Source organism: Panthera uncia, assembly GCF_023721935.1.
Source record: "Panthera uncia isolate 11264 chromosome C1 unlocalized genomic scaffold, Puncia_PCG_1.0 HiC_scaffold_3, whole genome shotgun sequence".
In the NCBI taxonomy this organism is placed as follows: Eukaryota; Metazoa; Chordata; class Mammalia; order Carnivora; family Felidae; genus Panthera; species Panthera uncia.
In genome coordinates, this window is record NW_026057584.1 from 46386676 (window position 1) to 46409498 (window position 22823).

Genomic DNA, 22823 nt, shown 5'->3' on the forward strand with positions numbered 1-22823 from the left:
GGAAAAAAGATAATTCTGGTTTTTTCCACCCCTACTATCAATTCTCTATAGAAATTGTCTGTTTTTATATGCAAAGTAGGCTACTTGAATTACTTCCATATTTCACATTATCTTAATGACTTTTTAAAAATATAACTTATTGTCAAGTTAGCTCATACATAGAGTGTATACAGTGTGTTCTTGGTTTCAGGGGTAGATTCTATCTCAATTACTTTTTTTTTAAAGTTTATTTATTTCTTTTGAGAGACAGAGACAGTGCATTGCGAGGAGGGGCAGAGAGAGGGAGAGAGAGAATTCCAAGCAGGCTTCTCACTGTCAGTGCAGAGGCCGATGTGGGTCTTGAGCTCATGAACCATGAGATCATGACCTGAGCCGAAGTCAAGAGTCAGACGCTGAACTGACTGAGCCACACAGGCACCCCATATCTTAATCACTTTTAATCACAGATCTTTTGAATAGCAAATGAAGTTCACCATGAATTCATGCTTTTGTCAATGTGTTAGAAACTTTCAACATCATTTTTGAGACAGTACTATGTTACAATGCAGATGGCTTCATATTTATAATAATTAAAATTAATCTTTAGATAAAATAAGAAATTTATTGACATAGGAAAGAATAATTTTAATGGTAATAAACACATCATTCTAATTTTTTTAAATTGAAATGTATATGTAATTTATTTATAATTTGTGGTAATTGATACACGTTTTTCTCGCAGATTATATAAAGACCAGGACAGAGACCACATTAGAAAAAGGTAAACATTCATTTGTATGCTAACTAGAATGTATGTAAGGCACTTAGAAATTCAATTTTTAGTTTTCTTTGATACGGAGTTCATCATAACCCCATGCAATATTTGAAATGGTGTTTTCAGTAGATATAATGAAAAATTAGAAACAAATACATGCTATTTGGTAGGGAAGCCTTCAGATGCTATATTTACACCCATTTTAATAAAGCATGATATTTAGTATTAGATCAGTCACATTCCAGAGTCATGCACATGCTATTTCAACATCTCCGGAACAGTACTTTAGATGCCTCTAATCTTTAGTTCTCAGAGCTCTAATCCCTTGATATCTCAGCATTGTGTAGCTTTGGCAAGCTTTATCCAGTATTCCCCTGAATGAATATATGCCTTTGAGTTGTCAACAGTCTGTATGCAGAAGTAAATGGAAATATTTAACAATAAGTGCTCTCGTCAATGTTATTTAGTGTGTGTGCATACTTTTTATTTTGTGATTTAAATTATTTTATTTATTGATTTTACCTAAAAATAATTATCTTCTGATGAATATATTATATTAGCACATGAAAAAATGTACCAATATATTAAGAAAGATATTCTCCTTTTAGGAAAGTCTAGGAACTGACTTGGTCCAATTACCATTTATATTATTTGCATTTGAATGAGATAACACTAAACAATGAGATCAAATTATTTAACTCAGACATGAAAAAGCTACAAAATTCAGTGTATTTTAATTTTACTGACTTTGATTTAACTGTGTGAGGGAGTTGAAAGCTTTTGTCAGTGATAACCTTAAGACATTAGACTTTGAATCAAAATTTGTAAAATAAATTCAGTGGCAAAGTTTGTACAAATACCATTGGTGGATATATTTATTTACAAATTTTAAAATAGCTTTCTTAAAATGCCGAGTTAATGTTTACAAAAATGTTCAATGCTTCAATTAAAAGAAAGGAAATACAAACATTTAAATGTTAGAATGTTTTTATAAAAATGTGAAATTAGGAAAAAGTTACATGCAGATAAAATTTAACATATAATTATGGTATTTATTGTATATTTAATAATTTAGAATCCATTTTTTTTTACTAATTCATGTTAATATTTTTCCAAAAATGCAGTATCTTATTGTTAGCAAAGTTAATTGGCTCCAAACAGTAAAAATATTGACACTGTATGAAATACAATCTTATAAACTGTAAAGCACAGTATACATTAGATGTGAGGAAAAAGAATATGGGATACACAGGCGCTTACCTAAGAACCACAGGAATCACTTCTCCTAATTGAATCCCTATTTCCCTTTCCTTTCCTCTATAAAATGAGCATATTCAGAGAAACAATTCTTTTACCTTTAACAAGTTATGAATCTATATTTTTTTCTGAGTTTTGTCAGATTGTAATTAACTCAAGAAAATATATATATATATATCATTTCCTTAGATACAAGGCAAAAATGTTCATCCTGTGTAGGTTTATGGAGTTCTTAATCATCCTAGAATAGTGGTCATATTCAAGAGCAAAATAAGGGCTCCTCAATTGTGATTATAACCTACTCCAGTTCACTGCATTGCTTTGCTCAGTGAGATCACCAAGCCTCCAGAATCCCCAATCTGTAGAGTTCAACTTCAGCGTTTGTAGGAGATATGACAGTAAGTAGGAGACCCAGGGATGAGAGATATGCTGTGTCAAAGGAAGAGCAAAGATCAAGGAGCAACTTGAATGAATACATTTGTCAAGAGTCAGGGAGGTAGGTGGCAAAGTTGCTTGGCTTAAAAGGTTGTTAGAGAGCAGTGAGGTAGGTAGGTAGGTAATTAGTTTCCTAGTTAGGAGTTCCTCTTCTCTTCATTCTTAATTGATATAGTACATGGAAATTAGAGACTAAAGCTATCAATACTATTCACACGTGTTAAAAAATGTTCAGATGCCATTTAAACCAGAAATGGTCTGGTTTAAAACAATTGTCAAGTATGCAGCCTCAAACAAAAGTTAACAGTGAAAATTAATGTGGTTTGTGGAGGTTGGTCTATAGCTTGAAGTCTGTATTATGTGTTTTAACCAAGCATCAGTTTAGGCCAAGGATTGTGTATATAGATTTAATATGAATATTACTTTATCTTAGGAATATAGTGCATGAGTTTCTTGATTTGTAGCCTTATTTTAAACCGTAGGCCCAAGGAGAATTATTTTGCAAATGTGCAATTTCAACTTTGTCCTAAAATAAATTTATATCCTACAATGGGTCCCCATAAATAACAACTTGTAGTTGCATAATTTCTTAATTTATAGTTCTCAGCATAGTTTCTTATTGTTTTCTATTTTTATATGCAATATATTTTACCTCCTCCTTTTTGTTAAACATAGAATTCTTATATTCTCGGTCAAGATGATTTCAAATTTCATAAGAAGTACACGCTAAGGTCAAAATGTATCAAAATAATATTTGAATGTATTTTTTGCTCTTTCTCTTATAGAAAAGCATTACAAAAATTTAGAATTTTTTTTTTTCCCTTGTGCCATAAACTTAACCACAAATTGTTACTATGGGAATAATAGTAACATTCACCTTGAGAAACAAGAGGCAATAAAGAATAAACAAAATAACTTCCAAATTGGTACTTTGAGAAGTAATAGAAAGTAGATATTTTATACTATATTAAATAGAATGTTTTATTTAATAAAACAGTGCTCTCATGGGAAATTGTTTTTTTTTTCTGAAGATCTGCAACTGTTGCAGAAATCTTTAACATTATTAAATATATGCTCTTTTCATAGTAAAACACTCCTGAGTATTGCTTCCCTGAGACAGAAGAACAAGTTGCTTTAAGATGTAAAAGGATATACTACAGTTCATTTTGCCACTCTGGTAATATAGGTGCAGGGGAAAAATGAAGAAATTGGAGCTTTGCCCTAAAAAATTCAAGCCCCATATATCTTGCGGTCATAATTTTGAAAATAAATTTAATTCTCTTCTTTACAGAGTACGCATGTAGACAAGGTTTGTAATGTAGATCACAGTGGCGCAAGTTTGTGGCAGCTGTGTTTAGTCTGGTTTGGAGTACTATCAAAGAATGGGTATTAGGTTTTTTTCAAATGCCTCTCCAATCCCTGAACATGTATTTCCTTTCTGATTCTATACTGTTGGAGTCACTCCAATGCCTGGAAGAAGAAAAATAAGAGACACAGTGGTAGATGTCACACCTAATACAGATTCCAGCATAAGTATTCAGGAACTTCTAAGAATAGCTCTGAAAGCTTCCATACGCCTCAAAGCTTCTGCTCCAATATTTTAAAAATTGAAACCATTGTAATAACGCAAGACATTACACCTCTTTCCCTAATGAGAGCCTACCCCTGAAAAATATGAAATATTCCTAGATCTTTCCTAAATTTCAATGCACATAAGCCTAATAAACATAATTAGACCAAAATTTTGTCATAATATTTTGTGCTTCCAAACCAAGGGTAAAATAAAATGCCTTTATTCTCTCCATTCATGAAATAGTTGATAGTTATTGCCCTACTAATTTACTATGAGAAATTTAGAACTTGAAATTTCAATAGCAACTATATGTGACAATAGATGTATCTTCCTTATTCTAAATGTCACAGTAGATGCAGTAGATTATTTAATATTGTGCAGTTGTGGATAAAGTTCTATGTTTACCTTTTATCTTTCACTTTTCATGTTTACTCACTAAGTAACTTCCACTTCGTCAGTTATACATTTAATCAACACAAATTATTCACAAAAAAGAGTATTCTTTCTGACATTTTTATAATTTCTAGAAAAGCCAGAATTCTGCTTTTTGGATGAAGACAGTGGAATCTGTCGAGGTTATATGACTAGGTATTTTTACAGCAATGACACAAAGCAGTGTGAACGTTTCAAGTACGGTGGGTGCCTTGGCAATCAAAACAACTTTGAATCACTTGAGGAATGCAAGAACACCTGTGAAGATGCAGGTAAGTTTATTTCCCATCTCGTTTTACTTCATTTAGAGTCATTCCTTTAAAAATAAGGCATCTTAGAAGATGTTCAGCTTTACTCAGTTTTTGTTCCAGCCATGCAAATGAAGATACATTTGCATCCACTAAATCTGCTAAAAATTAGTCACTATGTTAACTTAAAAAAAAGAGGGCACTTGGGTGGCTCAGTCAGTTGAGCATCCAACTCTTGATTTCAGCTCAGGTCGTGATCCTAGGGTCATGATCTCATGGTCATAATCTCAAGACCCACGTCAGGCTCTGCTCTGACAATGCGGAGACTGCTCAAGATTCTCTCTCTCCTCTCTCTCCCTCTCCCCTTCTCTAAAATAAAATAAATAATTTTGTAAAGCACTGGAAAGTTAAAAAATGTATAGTGGAAATTATTTCCATAGATTTTTTTTAAGTTACATTACTTAATTTTCTTTCCTGAGAATATTGTAGTACAACGTAGGCATAAGAATCAGGCTGCTGAAATCCCTTAGATTTATAACAATTTGAGAGCAAGTAGTACTTTGGAACCTACCACAGAAAATCAATCATCTTTTTTCTAACCATAAAATTTATTGAAGGATTGCCTTAAAATTTAACTGTTAACTTTTTTGGCCAAGAACTACAAAGTTGCTCACAGAAATATTATCTTTTTAACTGTATATATAACTGTATATTAACTATATATGTGAGTGTAGTAAATATTTATTGTTAACTAATTTAACATAGCAATGTGAAAAAATTTTCAGAAGTCTACTCTTAACACAACCACTATGCTTTGCTTTACATGTACAATTATGAACTTATGACACTGCTGTGTTTTAATTGGCTGTATTTTTTTCCCAGTGAATGATAACCAGCTGGATATGATTGTGAATAATACATTACTGTCTGAAACTACAGACAGTATATTACCACTTTATTCTACAACTAATATGTTACTGCCTGAATCTGTGAATAGTACATTACCGCTTGATTCTGTGAATAATGACTCCTTCACTCCCCAGCCTACCAACGTCCCTAGCTTTTTTGGTAAGAATCTTTTTAAAATTGCTACCAGAAAAATATTATGGTAGAAATAGAAGTGGAAGGTATATGAGAACTTTGCGATTCGCTTTTTTAAGCAATGTAGCTCTTGTTATCTAATAATAGGTGTGTTGAAATACTGAGATTCAAAATGTTTAAGTCTTTCAGTCTCATAAGGGTGATGATTTTCCTAATCTATTTTAAAGTATGCTTTGAAGTAGGCTTTTGATTATATATCACATGAAAACTTCCCTATGATATTCAACTCTATGCCAAATTATCATATAAAATAATTCTCACAATTATCAGCATCAACATCTGATGGTAAAGTGCTATAATGGCAGCAATGTATAAGGTGCTCTTAAATTGAGCATGGTATTGGGCAAGGCCTCAGGTGTTTGGTCACAGGACAGATTAGGAATTTGTTGACTAGCCATCCCCAAAGGTTAGGTCACTCTGAAAGGAATTTTCTTTTGGATTTCTGCAAAATTCTTTTCTGGGCTATGCCTGGGCTATTTAGGGCTATTCTGAAGATACTTTTCAGCGTATTTATCAAATTTAAACAAACATTAAGGAAATATACCAACAAAACTGCAGAGCTGGAAAAAATAGTAAAATATTGAAAAACATAACCAGAAACCACAAATATCTGGGCAGTTAAAAAGCATCTAGAAAGCTGAAAGTTAACAGGATAAAGATAAGGTCCTACCTAAATTTTAAAAGTCACATGTGCTCATTCAAGAATTGGAGATTTTGCTTAGAAGCAGTCCATGTGAAAGTTTTAAACGTAAAGTTGACAAGAGTTGGAAGAGTTCTGTGGCTGTTAAATTTGTAGCCTTTGGGTAAAAAGAGACAGGGGCAGGGGTTCTCCACCCCAGCCATGTATCAGAATCAGATGGTATTCAGAATCAGACAGTCTCTGAGCAGGTCTTTGCAACAAACAAACAAACGAGCAAGCACATGGCAAACAAAATGTCTGCCCAGATGGATTTAAAGCACTGCAAATGTTAACTATCCCTCATCTAGAAGGAGGGATATACATACCAAGTTTAGTCCCACACTGACCTGATCACGTCTGTGGGATTTGCTTCAGCCCTGAATGCCATACCTTAGAAGTCACAAAGAGAACCGGAAACATGTTTACAGAACGACTGGGAAGTATAAGGAGATGTAAGATCTAAAGAGGGAACATCATATAGACTCTATCATGTGAAAGAAAAATTAGGTTCTCTATATCCCTAAACCTCTGTCCTCTCCATTTTAATCTGCTCCTCCCCACATCCTTACCCTTCCTTATTTCCCTCAAGCCAGCCTAAGGATCAGGATTAATTTGTGAAATCTAAAGTAGATGTCTCTTTCTGTAAAGTGTTTATTTTTTAATGTGAGGTCTTAAAAAATGAATGGGTAGTTTAGGGATTAAATTCCCTAAATTGTAGGCATTCAAATTCTAATAGCACTTGAGATGTCATTAAAGGGCATATAACATTTCAGAGGGAGTTTGAAAACATAGTATATTCAAATGCCTTCAGGTCCTTAGATTAGATTCTATAATTAGAGCAATGAATTCAATGCCAGATGAATTTGAGTCTCATTTTTAAACAATACTTTGTAATCATGGTAAGAATAAATGTCTTTCTAGTTCTGATTTTTTATCTGTAAAATTAAGTAATTTCATTGAATTGTTTGTGTTCTTGCAGCCCTGTGTCTTTCAGTGACATTTTGTTTAATCCAGTTAAGAGTCACATATTGAAAAAGCATGCTAAATCCTATGGTGTGAAAGATGTGGAAGTTTAGAATAACAAACTTAATGGGCTTAAAGATACATGTGATACAATATATCTGCTAATAAAATAATTGCATGAAATCAATTTTCAATATGTTTCAATATTTTTTGTTTGGATTACTTCACTAATTCAAATAAAGGTCTTTATTCATTTGTCATTATAACGAATGGAGTAAGTCAGGAGATGTTTATGCCTTAAAGTTTTATGAAATATAAAAATGATTTTTGGCAGGTACTTTACCAATATAGAAAGGAAGAGACGGGCACCTGGGTGACTCAGTCAGTTAAGCGTCTGGCTCTTGATCTCAGCTCAGGTCATGATCTTGAGGTTCGTGAATTTGAGCCCTCCATGGGGCCCTGTGCTAATGGTGCAGAGTCTGCTTGGGATTCTGTCTCTCCCTCTCCCTCTCTCTCTGCTCCTCCCCTGCTTGTGCTCTCTCCCTCAAAATAAATAAACTCAGAAGAAATGTCTTAATAAAAATTAAAAAAAAAGAAAGGAAGAGATAAAATACATGTGAGAAAGTAAATGAGTTTTCAATACTGTCTGATAAATGTCCTGAGTTTTTATGTAGCTGCACAATAAAAAGTATACCAAATTAATGGTTATAATGATAAATTATTAACTAAGGAAACAGTAAAAATTCACAACATGAACTTAAAAGAAAACATTAAGAGGATTTTTATTTAACACAAGAGACGTTTAATTCTTTCATAGTAACTGCATTTAAAATTAGGGAAAATCTGCCTCCTTTCTTTTTGTCTAGAGAATTTTATTTTTTATTGTGTTTGTTTGCTTCAAAATCTAAATTCCTCTAGCCAGTTTGACTGTTTTTCCTTTTTTTTTTCCTAGGAGTATTTATTTCTCATTCTTTCATTTTTCTAACATTCCTAAGTCAAAACATGAAATAATGTTGCAGGAACTACTATGGGAAGTTTGATACCAAGAGTGGCTTAACGTGTAAAGGGTGACAGTGAAGCTCCACCTTAACTATTTTTAAGATCTTCATGATCCCTCGTCCACCCCATCCAAGTGCAGGTCAGAATGCAGCCATCCCTCCTCAATGCGACCTGGATGATCCTTTCTCCATCTCATCCAAGTAGCGGAATGCAGGAAGGCAACTGTGCCCCCACGTTTCCTATACCTAGATTATCTCTCTCCTATTCCACCAAAGGTTTTTGCTGAGGTCTATGAAGACACTCTTCATATTCCAGCTCTAAAATAGCTACATCCACCAAAGTTTGCAATTATATTAAGGTATGTTATTACAATTTAAGAAAATATGGTTCCATGGTTTTTTTTTTTTTCATTTTCTTTTTAACATTTATTCATTTTTGAGAGACAGAGACAGAGCATGAGTGGGGGAGGGGCAGAGAGAGAGGGAGACACAGAATCCGAAACAGGCCCCAGGCTGTGAACTGTCAGCACAGAGCCCGATGCCGGGTGTGAACTCATGGATGTGAGATCATGACACGTGAGCCGAAGTTGGCAGTTTAACTAAGCCGCCCAAGCCCCGCTATGGTTCCATGTTTATGTAAGACCTTGTTATTCTAGGTTTTAGCAAATGTGTAAGCTTCTCTGTATTAGTTTCTTTTGAAAAGATGTAAATCTTTTTTTATTTTGATTCAGTGAATAGGAACAATATCATACCCCACAATACAAATAGGATAGTATTCATTTAAAATTCTTTCCGTTAAATAACAGTCCTTAGGTAGGATATTTGAATATTCCCAAAACACGCTAGATTATGTTGTTGTTATTAAGTAGAATATTTTTAAATTTTTTTTTTCAACATTTTTTTATTTATTTTTGGGACAGAGAGAGACAGAGCATGAACGGGGGAGGGGCAGAGAGAGAGGGAGACACAGAATCGGAAACAGGCTCCAGGCTCCGAGCCATCAGCCCAGAGCCTGACGCGGGGCTCGAACTCACGGACCGCGAGATCGTGACCTGGCTGAAGTCGGACGCTTAACCGACTGCGCCACCCAGGCGCCCCCGAATATTTTTAAATATAATTTTAAAGTTTCTCTTCATGATGATAATAGGAAACATTTTGAAAGTTTTGCATGCTTTTACTAGAAAATGGTTTGGTGATTTTTTTAATTGCTATTTATTCTTAACTACATATTGCACATAATCTTGAGAATTTTTTTTTCTAGTGAACCATCTTGACTGAAGATATCTGAATGCTTACCAAGCATTCTCTCACTACATGTGTGAGAGAAATAATTCTAAAACAATCTCTGTAAACATGTGCAGTTCTGTGCATAATTTTCAGAATGAAAAACTACCACAATTAGTTTTCTTTGACTTTTCCCTTGTGACTGGCACTATATTATAGTAGATAAAAGACTCCGAGCCTGAAGAGTTGGGCTCAAATCCCAGGTCTTTCACTTACTAGCTGTGCAACCTTGAGATACTTCATAACCTCTCTGAACCTTTTTTCCCAGTGCAAAATGAGGATGATAATATAATACCCACCTTACAGGTTTTGTTGTCAAGTGAAATCAGTCGATACACATAGCTCACTTAGCATAGTGCCTGATACCTATTCCATGCTATATAAATATTACTCATTATTATTATTTATGGGATTCATAGAAATACACTGACAGTGCAGAGCCTGCTTGGGATTCTCTCTCTCTCTCTCTCTCTCTCTCTCTCTCTCTCTCTAAATAAACTTTTAAAAAAGTGATTTATTTTCTTAGTTCTCTTTACTTCTGTATGTCAGCTCTTAATAGCTGCCTTGGGACTACATCAGTTATATGATATTTGGGAAAAAAATTTTCAGATAGACTTCAAAAGCCCACTGGCAACTCAATCTGATATTTGGAAAATCATTTGGGTACCTGAGACTCACTTTCTCTTGCCTGACTGTATTCAGCATATGCCCTATTGGCCAGATTCTACATACATGTGAAAAAAAAAACAGGGAGAAAAAAACATAAACATAAAACAAACATATACAGACACACGTAGACATACACATACATCTGACAGAGAAAAGAAACACCTATATATTTGACCTAGTCCCTCATTGCTTCATTGGCCTTTTGGAAGTGATGTTATATAAACTGCCTGAATGAAAGTCAGACACCATTACTGTTAATTTATAGATTTGCAAGACAATGTTGTCTTCTATTTGGTCTCTTGTTGAAGATGTGCTTATACATGGCAACCATGGAAACTTTTTGGAAAGAAACCATCCCCCATAATCTAAAGAGTTAAACATGCAGCTACATACCACAGTTAATCACCAGCACTGTCAACAACTGTGAAAAACCCCACTTCATCAAAAACCCACTGAAATAGCCCCCAAAAAGTGTCTTGTTTTTCACAATGTGCTCTCAGACCAAGAAGCATAGAAACTTCCCTCATAATCTAAATATGCCTGCATGGTGAATCTGATGCCTCATACCCTGATTTTCTGATAACGTGACTTTCTAAAAATAGATAGCTTGTGGAAGGGATCCATAAGACCTTCTATTTCCTGCCGGTAGAGCTGGTGAGAAACAAAAATGTAGCACTTCATCTCTGCCAAGACTGCTTCATCCAAATACAGTCACCCTAGGTGACCACTACTTTCGCTAATCCTTTTCTTCCTGGACCATCTCTGGTTTTAACAAGGATAAATTTTCTGCCCCAGTCATGAGATTCCTCCAGAGAAGTGTTTCTAAAACTTGAATACACAGATACTTTTAAAGAAAAAAACCATAGACCTCTAATTATTTTTAAACCAAATTATATTGTATGACATTAATTTTGTATGGACAAGTAAAATAGTAGGAATAAACTAGTTATGCATGTGACGATTATACAACCATAAATCAAAACTTATTCACAAATTAACACAAGCTACAAACAAATTAATGATGGCACTTTAAAAATATTTTTAATATTTATTTATTTATTTATTTGAGAGAGAGAGAGAAAGAGACAGTGTTAGAGAGAGAAAGAGCAGGAGCAGGGGAGAGGCAGAGAGAGCAAGAGACACAGAATCAGAAGCAGGCTCCAGTCTCTGATCTGTTAGCACAGAGCCTGATGTGGGGCTCAAACCCATGAACTGGGAGATGATGACCTGAGCCAAAGTCAAATGCTCAACCAACTGAGCCATCCAAGCACCCCATGGCACTTTTTAATTGAAATTAGGGGCACCTGGGTGGCTCAGTCGGTTAAGCGGCCAACTTCTGGTCAGGTTGTGATCTCCTGGTTCATGAGTTTGAGCCCTTTATCAGGCTCTGTGCTGACAACTCAGAGTCTGGAGCCTGCTTCAGATTCTGTGTCTCCCTCTTTCTCTGCCCCTCCTCCTCTCGCACTCTGTCTCTCTCTCTCTCTCTCTCTCTCTCAAAAATAAACAAACATTAAAAAAATATATAGTTGACATACAATATTATGGTAGTTTCAGGAGTACATTTATGGTGATTTGACATTTATGTTCACTATAAAATGATCACATAAATGTGGTTACCATCTGTCATCATACAAAGTAATTACAATATTATTGATTATACTCTGTTGTACTTTATACCCCCATGACTTATTTTATAACTGGCACTTTGTGCCTCTTAATCACCTTTACATATTTTGTCTATTCCTCTACCCCCTTGCCTTCTTACAACCACGAGTTTATTCTCTGTTTATAAGTTTTGTTTTTTATATTCCAGTATAAGGAATGGTAATGGAACTTGTCTTTCTCTGACTTATCTTATTTGGCATAATACCCTCTATGGCTGACCTTGATCTCACAAATTGCAAGTTCTCTTTCTTTCTTTCTTTCTTTCTTTTTCTTTTCTTTTCTTTTCTTTTTATGGCTGAGCGATATTCCATTGGCGGTATGTATATGTATGCATATACCACATCTTTATCCATTCATTTATTGATGGATATTTGGGGTGCTTCCCTATCTTGGCTATTATAAATAACACTGCAGTGAACATAGGGGTGAATATATCTTTTTAAATTAGTGTTTGCCTTCTTTGGATACTCAGTAGTGAAATTATTGGATAAGGTATTTCTAATTTTTTAAGAAGCCTCCATATAGTTTTCCATAGCTGCATCGAAATATACTTCCATCAATAGCACACGAGGGTTCCTTTTCCTCCACATTCTTGCCAACGCTTGTTATTTCTTGTCTTTTTGATACTAGCTATTCTGACAGGTCTAAGGTGACAACTCCTTGTTTTGATTTGCACTTCCTTGATGATTAGTAATGTTGAGCTTCTTTTCATGTACAGTAAAACCTTGGTTTGAGCATAATTTGTTCTGGAAACATGCTGTGTTTGAAATTGTTCATAATGAAATTTAGGAGAAAAGGTAATTTCACTAAACTTACCATTTGGTTTTGTCTTGGATCCACCTAATACAGATAGTAGAACCTTGGTTTGCAAGCATAATTCGTTCCAAAAACATGCTTGTAATCAAGGCACTTGTATATCAAAGTGAATTTCCCCATAAGAAATAATGGATTCATTGCACAACCCAAAGATATCCACATAGAAATGATTACAATGCTGTAATATAATACAAAATAATAAAGAAAATATAAAATATAAAGAAACATAAATTAACCTGCACCTCCCTTTGAAAGCCTTCGTGGCTGGTATTAGGGAGACAAGAGAGAGGAGGGTTATTGTGTAGGATGACTTTCATGATCACTAACGGGATCCCTGCTATCTCTTGGCTCAATGGAATCTTTCTGCATGGGGGCCTTTGTATATGCTCTCACAAATGTTGACTACAGGCCGGTATTAATAAACTCTTGTCATATACTGCTTTTAATGTAACTGGCAATAAAGCAGCAGAGGAAAAGGGTCTATATCTGTAGGCAGCCTGACCTAGAATGAGGCAAACCATTCCTAAGTTTACCTTTGTATGGAAAAGTGAAGGACTGTCCACAGGTGCTTTGAAGTGACAAAAAATACACTAGTGCCAGTTGTGGGCACCTTCCAACATTCTGAAAAATCCCTGATTTCTGCCAAACACTGTGGCCTGAGACCCAGCATCTGAGCATGGGAGACAATCCCCCACAATCCCTCAGCAAGAGGAAGAGAGGGAGAGACAGAGAGAAGAACCATTGGCTCAGTTGTGATCATGTGATGTTCAGCATCACATACTACTCATATTGCAAGACACCACTCATTTATCAAGTTAAAATTTATTAGAAATGTTTGTTCATCTTGTGGAACACTCACAGAACAAGTTATCCACAATCCGAGGTTTTACTGTATTTCTTCGCCATTTGTATGTCTTCTTTAGAAAAATGTCTATTCAGGTCATCTGCTTACTTTTAAATTAAATTGTTGTTTTAGTGTTGAATTGTACAAGTTCTTTGTATATTTTGTGTATGAACACTTTTCAGATACATCATTTGCAAATAGCTTCTCAGTCTTAGAAGGTTGCCTTTTAGTTTTGTTGATCGTTTCCTTTGCTGTGCAAAAAAGCTTTTTATCTTGATGTAGTCCAACCTGTTTATTTTTGCTTTTGTTGCCTTTGCCTGAGGAGACAAACTCCTAAAATATTGGTAAGACCAATGTTCAAGAGTTTATTGCCTATGTTTTCTTTCAGGAGTTTATTTATAGTTTCAGGTCTTAACATTCAGGTCTTTAATCCATTTTATTTTTGACCATGGTAAAGAAAGTGGTCCAGCTTTATACTTTTGCATGTAGCTGACCAGTTTTCCCAAAACCACTTATTGGAAAGACTTGTTTTTTGTCCACTATGTATTCTTCCCTCCTTTGTCATAGATTAATTGACCATATGAGTTTGGGTTTATTTCTGGGCATTTTTGTTCCATTGATCTGTGTGTCTGATTTTTGGTGGCACATGTTTTTTGTTAAAAGGGGAAAAAAAATCCCCATTATCATATGAATTTGGTATATATTGCTATAGAGCAGGTTAGGAATGAGGAATAGGTTAGAAAATCTTGTGCTACGCTATGTTGTAATTCTCTGACGGCCCTTCTTCTCTTTGAATAATGACCAATCTTTGCAAGAATAAGTTTGAGAAGCATTATTATAAAATGTATTAATTAGGAAAATCCCAACTCCATCTTTTCCAGGGACACAGTGGAATATGGTTTCTAGTCTTCCATCAGATCTTAATGCTATTAAGTGGATAGCTGACTGGTTAATGCAAATATGATCACAGAATACATAAAAGCCTGGAACTCTGGTCTGTTATTTCTAGAATCAGTCCAGGGTGAATATGCAAATTCAATAATTCTTGTCTTTAAATATTTGATGTCTTTGATTACTGCTTGGCTCAGCACTGTTACTCTCAAGATTTGTTTCCACTGTCTTCATTTGATGACCTATCTTTTCCCTATTCAAACTTGATAAACTCCAACTCTATGCATGTAACTTGGGGTAAGAAATATAGAAGACATTCTGAACCTGAGCTTCACAGGAGAGAATTTGGAAATTGGATATAAAAAGGAAGTTGTGACAGCTTTCTTTTTCTAATAACTATTAAAATATCTTTACTTATTATCTTCTAGTTAGTTTTCAGAGAACATATCATAGTGGTTAAGAGCACTGGGTTTGGGGCAAAAAGATGTGGATTTAAACTCTAATTCTATTTGCCAACTCTTTTTTGTGGACTTGAAAAAAAATTATACAACTCTTGGCCTCAGCTTCCTCATTTGTTATATGTGGAGAGTATATCTCACAAAATTTTGTGATCATTATGATGACATATATAAAATTCTTAGGCCAAGGTTTAACATGCAATAAGGGGTCAAAAGTATTAGTATTTGAAGTTTTTGATGATGATTATCTGGTGTTGGTGGATGTTTATAGCAGGAAAAAATAATCAGGGGTATTATTTGTATATATTTTATTAGTAATAATTTTTTAATATAACTAAAGCCTGTAACCTTGATCTGAAGTATCTTCATTCAGTATACTTAATACTATTACCTGAAATAAAATAAAGCACTTCTAAAATTCAAACATAATTATAAAACACCAATACATAGTTAGTGTCTTTGGATCATATTTCTAATCAGAGGACTTGCAAATCTGTGTTTCCAACTTTCTCTTATGACCTGAGGTTCAGATCCATTATACTTAATGTCGGTTCAGTTCAACAAATATCTCCTATATGATGGGAATTGTCACGGGAACTGGAAGTCTTTTGATAATAAAAAGGAAAGGTGGTTTTAGTCCTTCATAGGCTTGCCTTTGAAATGGGGGAAAGGCATAGATACAAAAATGACTTCACTGCCTGCACTATATGCTAAGACACAGAGCTGCACAAGTGTTATGGGAGGACAGGGTCACAATATTGTACTTCCACTGCAGGGTATCACAATTAAAATTTTGTCTTTTTAAAGCCTGGGTTCTATATTCTATCTAATATCTTGGATTTATTTGTGTAGATGCTGGCTAATGCATGGGCATAGTTCACAATTCTCTCTTTATTCAGGGATTTTTCTAAGTAAAGCTACAATGAAAGAAAGCCATGATAAAATTATAAATTATAGGGGTACCTGGGTGGCTCAGTTGGTTAAGTGTCCTACTCTAGGTTTCAGCTCAGGTCATGATCTCATGGTTCGTGGGAAGGAGCCCAGTGTCAGGCTCTGAACTGACAGTGCGGAGCCTGCTTGGGATCTCTGTCCTCCTCTCTCTGTCCCTCCCCTGCTTGTGTGTTCTCTCTCTTTCTCAATATAAATAAATAAATATTAAAAACTAAAAAACATAAATTCTAAAGCTTATAACTATATTTCATACTATATTTTAAAATAGTCCATCTTCTAGGTCAATCAGTCTAGAAATACTAGAATTATCTTCTCTCTAGCTCTCTTCCTGCCCACAGTCAATGTGGTAATTAATTTTATCTATCTCCAATGTACCTACGTCAGTTAGGGTCATCTCATATTCTCCTTTATTGCAAGTCTCCTGTAGAATTTAGCCTACATATGCCTGGTTGAGCTTGCTTCATGTATCAAGAAAGAGCAGAACTGTCTTTTTGATCCTTCGATACTTTTGGCTGTTCATTAATGTCTATATCATAAAATCCAAGTCTATAAGTAGTCAAAAACCTTCTTAATTTGGTCTAAATCTACTCTTCCAGCCCTGCATCCCACTATACTCTCCATGTACTCTGTTCTTCAGATAGCCTTGAGATTTCAAAGTACCCCAAACAAACCAGGAATATCCTGACTTTTGTGCTTTCCTTCACCTATTTCCCCTGTATCTCTTCCCCTTGTTGAAATTACACTCTTCCTTAAATGCCAATCAAGAAACTAAATAAGCATTAATTTTCACCTTTCACTAAAATCTTGTAGGGTGTTCAATTTTGCAGATTTCATGAGGAAAAACTTCTAAATATAAGACATAATTATCTCAGGATAAATTATACTCGGAACAGTTTCATAATTTGTAATTTTACCATGGCTTGCTTTCTTTATGGTTTTATTTAGAAAAATCCCTGGATGATGATAACTTTGTAAACTCTTTCTATTGGGTTAGGCCATACCTAGGCCAAGAAATCCAACCAATAAATAGCTATACAACTTCTCTTCTTCTTTTTTTAATCTGTGGAGGCTTCCGTATCAGGGCAAGGTATCTTACTGTCTGTTCCTCCATGACCTTTCAATTTGAAATGCTTTTTACATTTCACTTTCAGCTACATTACTGTACACATAGGCCAAAAACAAAACAAACAAAAAAACCCAAAACCCCAAAACCAAAAATCCAAATCAAAACAAAACTCCACAGTACTCATTTTCCCATTCCCTGCTGTTTTTTCTTTTCTATATAGAATGTCAGTTTCTGCCCATTTAACACCAATTCTCCCTTGTTAGTGAATGGACTTTTCCTGTAGTACAGATTTACTCTCTATAAGTAGCAAATTGACAGATGGCAGGTTTACTCTCCATTTCTAACCACAGATTCCAATATCCAGCCTTTTCCTTATGGCCCCAGGACTCTGGGATCTAAAAATATTTTTATTATCTAATAATATTTCTAACATTATATATTTTATTTTGTAATGTGAACATTATAATGGCAGACAACTTGAAAAAATAGAAAAGAAAAAGGAAAATCAACCATATTTGCATTTCACAGAGGCAATCGTGGCCAAACATTCTAGCATATTTCCTTCTAATATTTCTTTGCTATTTTTGATTCCTACCACACCATGAAGTAAATAAAATACAAGACTGAAAGTAGCTTCTGGAGAATCCCTAACAGCATAGAGGAAGCTCGGCATTGTGGAGCTATAACCTGGAGAACAGCTAAGCTTCCTACCTATGAAAACCATCTCTACAGTAATCAGCTACTTTTGTGGGTATGAGGAGAGAATAAAAGTGAATATAAATAAATGCACTGGAGGGGCTCAGTCAGTTGGGCATCTGACTGTGACTCAGGTCATGATCTCACGTCTCGTGAGTTCGAACCCCGCATTGGGGTCTGTGCTGACAGCTCAGAGCCTGGAGCCTGCTTCAGATTCTGTGTCTGTCGCTCTCTCCCCTTCCCCTGCTTGCATCCTGTCTCTTTCTCTCTACCCAAAATAAATAAACATTAAAATAAATACATACATACATACATACATACACACACTTCAGTAAGGTCCACATTAAGTAATTGTTTAGGCAATTTAAAACATCATTGTGTCAGTATATATTTATATAAACTTTCAGCAGAAAATTCAGCAGCATCTACCCAATTATAAGTTGAATATAGCTTTTACACAATTCTAATTTTAGAAATGTCTCTAGAAATATCTGAACCAGTGTATAGATGCTCATGAGCCACTATCTGGAATTGAAAAAAAATCATCTATATACACATGAGTAATGGATTGACTAAGCATACTATTGTCGATTCAAGAAATGAAATACTGTACATATTAAAAATGATACATATGAATATGGAAACATTCACAAAATATTATCAAGTATAAAAAGATACACAGTACTGTATGCTCACACAGTATATGTTTACCTATGCAAACAATTTGCAGGAAGATACCCACCAAAACACTGAGGGTGGTTATGGGACAAGGGTCAAATTATAGAGAACTTTTGTTTTCTATTTGTTATACTTTTGTATTAATTCAGTGTTTTACAATGATAAACTGTAATTAGAAAGTTAAAATAGTTTTCTCTACTAGAAAATCATGGGAAAAAAAGAATATGTCATTCAAAGGAAAAAGGTTTATTATTCAATTCCCTAAAATAATCTCAGAAGACAAAAAATTTCCCAGCAAGTCATGGGGTGGTTCATAAATCCTAAATTGGTTGGTAAAATAAAAGTCTAAATATTAGGTATGTAAAGTGGGAGCAGAAAGACACCATAGTAAATATTCAAAGTGACTATAAAATTTAAGGTTTACAGTCTAAGTTTCAGAGAAAATTTACATAAGCCACTTTAAATATAAAACTGATTTTTGGAGTACCACCTTACAGTTTAGCAGCCATACTAGATCATGGCAGTTCCTGGCAGAATAGAAGTGGATCCTGAATTCTGAAATCTATCATAGACCCTCTAAATGGAAGCTATTCAACTTGTTGCTAATGGCAAGATCAAGACAGAATGCATTTGGTTATTAAATTCCCTTTGGAAAATGAACAGAAGTCAGGTTAGTGTCCTTTTATTCTTGCTTAAATATCTGAATAATTATAACCTAGATCAAAACAACTACATTATGCAGCTACTTCAAAACCTTTATATTTTCTTTCATTGTAGATATCAAAGTCTGGATTTTGAGTAGGTGAGTGCTTATGTTTATCTAGAATAAATATGTCAATTGAAAACAGTCAAGCTTATCTCCTCATGAGGTACAAGAAATTCCAATTTCCTCACTTTTGGAGATTGAACCAGATGGTAATCAAGGACTCAAAAAATCTTGGAGCTAAAATGTCCTTGAGAAACCATCTATTTCATATTTTAATTATATTGTTGTCTGTGCTAAAGTAATCTAATGATACTCTCAACTTCTTAGAGTTAAAATGATTTTAGGAGAAATGAATTCGTTTACATAGAAGGTAGAATTCATGTTCTGAAGGTAATAGCCTTACAAAGACTCCCCATCTGATAATTATTGTATTAAAAACTTTTAAAAGTTAACTATAATACAACATTCTTAGTAACTAATTTCAAATTTTAACCTATCAAAATACTTGTATTTTTAGAATTAGGAACTGCGATATTTATCTGGGTCGAAGGTGAGTTGTATTTGATAATCTGTGTAGGTAGTGATTAAAGTCAGGACAAACAAATTGAGATAGATGGACAACAGTAACTGGGTCAGTCACAGATAGATGCTTTTTAAGCAGGAGCCAGTGTCTGATAAGAGGGACAATTCAAGTCCATATGCCAATTCCCAGGAGGTCAGAGAGCAGCAAGCCAGACACACTCTGGTTCCGATGTCAGAGTTTCAGATAGAGGCAATCTGATGCTTGAGACAAATTAACTTGTAGTGAAACTCTCTGATGGCATCTGTGCTGGTCAACTATAAAACCCCTGCCTTCTTCTTGCCCTGTCCCATATTATAGGAAACGCTTTCCCTTGGCTTTGGAGTAGAATGGTGAATGGCAGACATTGTTGGAAGACTTGGTGCCCAAAGAAAGACAAAAGCTAGGGTACCTCTCCCCACCAAACTTGTATCCTCCATGGCTTCAGATCCCCCTGCAGAGGCTTGTTATTGTTCTAGCTTTCACCTGGTGTTCTAGGCTCTTGGCCTAGGATAACAGAGGCTCCTCCTTTGTTACCTTTAGTCTAGGGATTGTAGCCTGAGATGTACTAGTCTATTTTGCTCTTATTTTGAAGTAGCCTTAATTTTGTGGGGCCAGGTTTACTACAGGTTAAGGAAAAAGAGGGATGGAATTTCTTCATGTTTTCAGAAAATTCTGTCTTGGGGGTGCCTGGCTGGCTCAGTTGGTAGAGCATACAACTCTCGATCTCCAGGTTCTAAGTTCGAGCCCCACGTTGGGTATAGAGAATAAAAAATAAAATGTTAAAAAAAAAAAAGAAAAAAATTATCTCTCTTGGAATAAGGAACTTTAGGTAGAATCTTGCTATTAAGACATAATAATTAACATTTGTAAAGAAGAAGTGTACAACTTACAGGTACATCTATGTATATCATCTTCAACTTACTGTGGGCTAATAAATCTTGTGTACAAAGTGCTAAAGTGAAACTGATGTATAAATCTTAACATCATACTCACACACCAGCTATGAAGCATCTATGGGTGCTTGTTGAGAAAAAAAAATAGCCATTTTCTCTATTTCTCAAATCAGGCTGATTGCTTGTGGAATATTTCTTTTGTATCTGAATACAGGTGATAACTTGAAAGTTTGTGGAGACAGAAGTGGTAGCAACTGGTAACCTCCTCATATTCCAGACTCTGGGTTAATGAGAATCCAGAGCATATACATTGGGCAAGTTTGCACAATAGTAGGGCTCAATTACAGTGTATCTCTACTACACTGTTAGAAAATTGCTCTCACGGAAACCAATATTGGAGGCAGGAGACTTCAACATTGGAAGTTAAGCATATATTTTCACCAAATAACATCTTAATTTATATCTATGATGGCAATAATCATGTGCTGTACTATAGCCCCCAAATAGGAATACATAAAGAAGAATTTAGACTACATGACTTTGACTGTTTTAGTTTTATAGATCTAAGATGTTCTTTTAAAATCAGTATTTGTAGACCTAGGCAAAGACTTAAAGTCAAAGACAGCATTCTTTATGTGATTACAGTTCTTGAATTTTGACAGAATTATCATCTTTCTAAAATGTCTTATATATTCTTTCCATGGTCATCCCATTCCATTTATTTTCCAGAATTTCTCTATTAAATAAGCCATTATATCAAGACACTCTAATCTTTATTTAAATTATCAAGAAGGCAGGAGGTAAATCCAGATCCTTATTTTTTTCATGTCTAATTAGGATTATACTACTGTTCATTACTTTAGATTAGATCTCATTTTTCCTTCAAATTGTTTCATTTTATTTCTTTTATAGTCTTTTCATTTAGGGTTTGCTTGCCATCAAACCACTTACAGCTTTCTGCACAACCTCTTTGCCTTCATTGGCTGGATTCCTCAAAGTTCTATTTTCTGCCAATTTTGCACATTTAGCATATCCTCTCTATTTTCTGTGCCACATCTCACTATTTGGCAAACCCAGTACAGTTTTATTTTATTGATTCCTCACCATCTACCAACTTGCCTGCAGTATTGGCTCACTAAGATCAAGCAGTTGAAATCTGCTGTTAAGAGTATCAGCTTCCCCTCACTGACAAGAATTCCCAAAAGAGCTAAAAGCTACCATTGAACTAAAACTATTTCTGTTTTGCCTTAAGAAAATGAGTGATCCATGGGGCTCCTAGGTGGTTCAGGTGTTGAGTGTCTGACTTGGGCTAAGGTCATGATCTTGCCAACTGTGTTCGGGGCGGGGGGTGAGGGGGTGGGAGCCACATAAGGTTCTCTATCAGCCCAGAACCTGCTTTGGATCCTATGTCCCCATCTCTGTCTCTCTGCCCCTCCTCCACTCACGCTTTCTCTCTCAAAAATAAACATTAGAAGAAGAAGAAGAAGAAGAAGAAGAAGAAGAAGAAGAAGAAAATGAGTGATCCTTTTACTACCCTCGTTGCATTTTCTTTCTTCTGTTTTTAAAGTGGTTAGTCCCAGTGACACATCAGCATGTCTGTCTGGCTTCAACCAAGTGTTTTATCTTATCTGCTTTAGCAATATCCCTTCCTTTGCAAAAACATCTAACTCATCTAGAACTGATTTTTCCATTCACAAGAAAATTTTCTTACTAAATCAAACCATCTCTTCAGGGCCCCTTCTCTGAAGCTTGAAATTAGAATTTGCTATACCTGAATTCCTGTGCTTTAATTGTGATTACGTTACATCATTTAGAACTTTAGTCAAGAAAACACTCTTCCTCAGCTTCAATTCTTGCATCATGCAGCAAATTAAGATTTGCTACATCAAATAAGGATTTTGCGCCCCCCCCCAAAGTTGAACATTCATGAACAAAAATGATAAACATTGATTGTTTTTTCAAATGAATTTGGTTAACAAATTTTTGTAAGTTAATTTTTTGAATAGTAGTTTCTCTTATTAGGACAACTAGTTTTTTTCATTTAAAGAGTCACCATAGCACTTCCCTTTAACAAATATATCTACTTTTTTATTTATTTGCGATAGATCTTACTGTAGTGTACACATGGCGATTAGTAAAGCATTTTCCTCAAATTGAAGTACATGGATTTCAGAGAGTACTACCTTTATTCATTCAGATTACTG

At 34.9% G+C, this 22823-nt stretch overlaps 1 protein-coding gene across 6 annotated transcripts in view; it reads left to right on the plus strand.

Moving 5' to 3' along the window:
• Positions 1-22823, plus strand: part of TFPI (tissue factor pathway inhibitor) — a 106807-nt gene that overhangs the window by 80310 nt on the left and 3674 nt on the right. For all 6 annotated transcript variants that reach the window (XM_049615362.1, XM_049615363.1, XM_049615364.1 and 3 more), the window contains 3 exons: positions 722-760; positions 4547-4723; positions 5582-5767. In XM_049615362.1, the coding sequence (XP_049471319.1) occupies positions 722-760; positions 4547-4723; positions 5582-5767 (402 nt within the window). The remainder of the gene's footprint in view (positions 1-721; positions 761-4546; positions 4724-5581; positions 5768-22823) is intronic.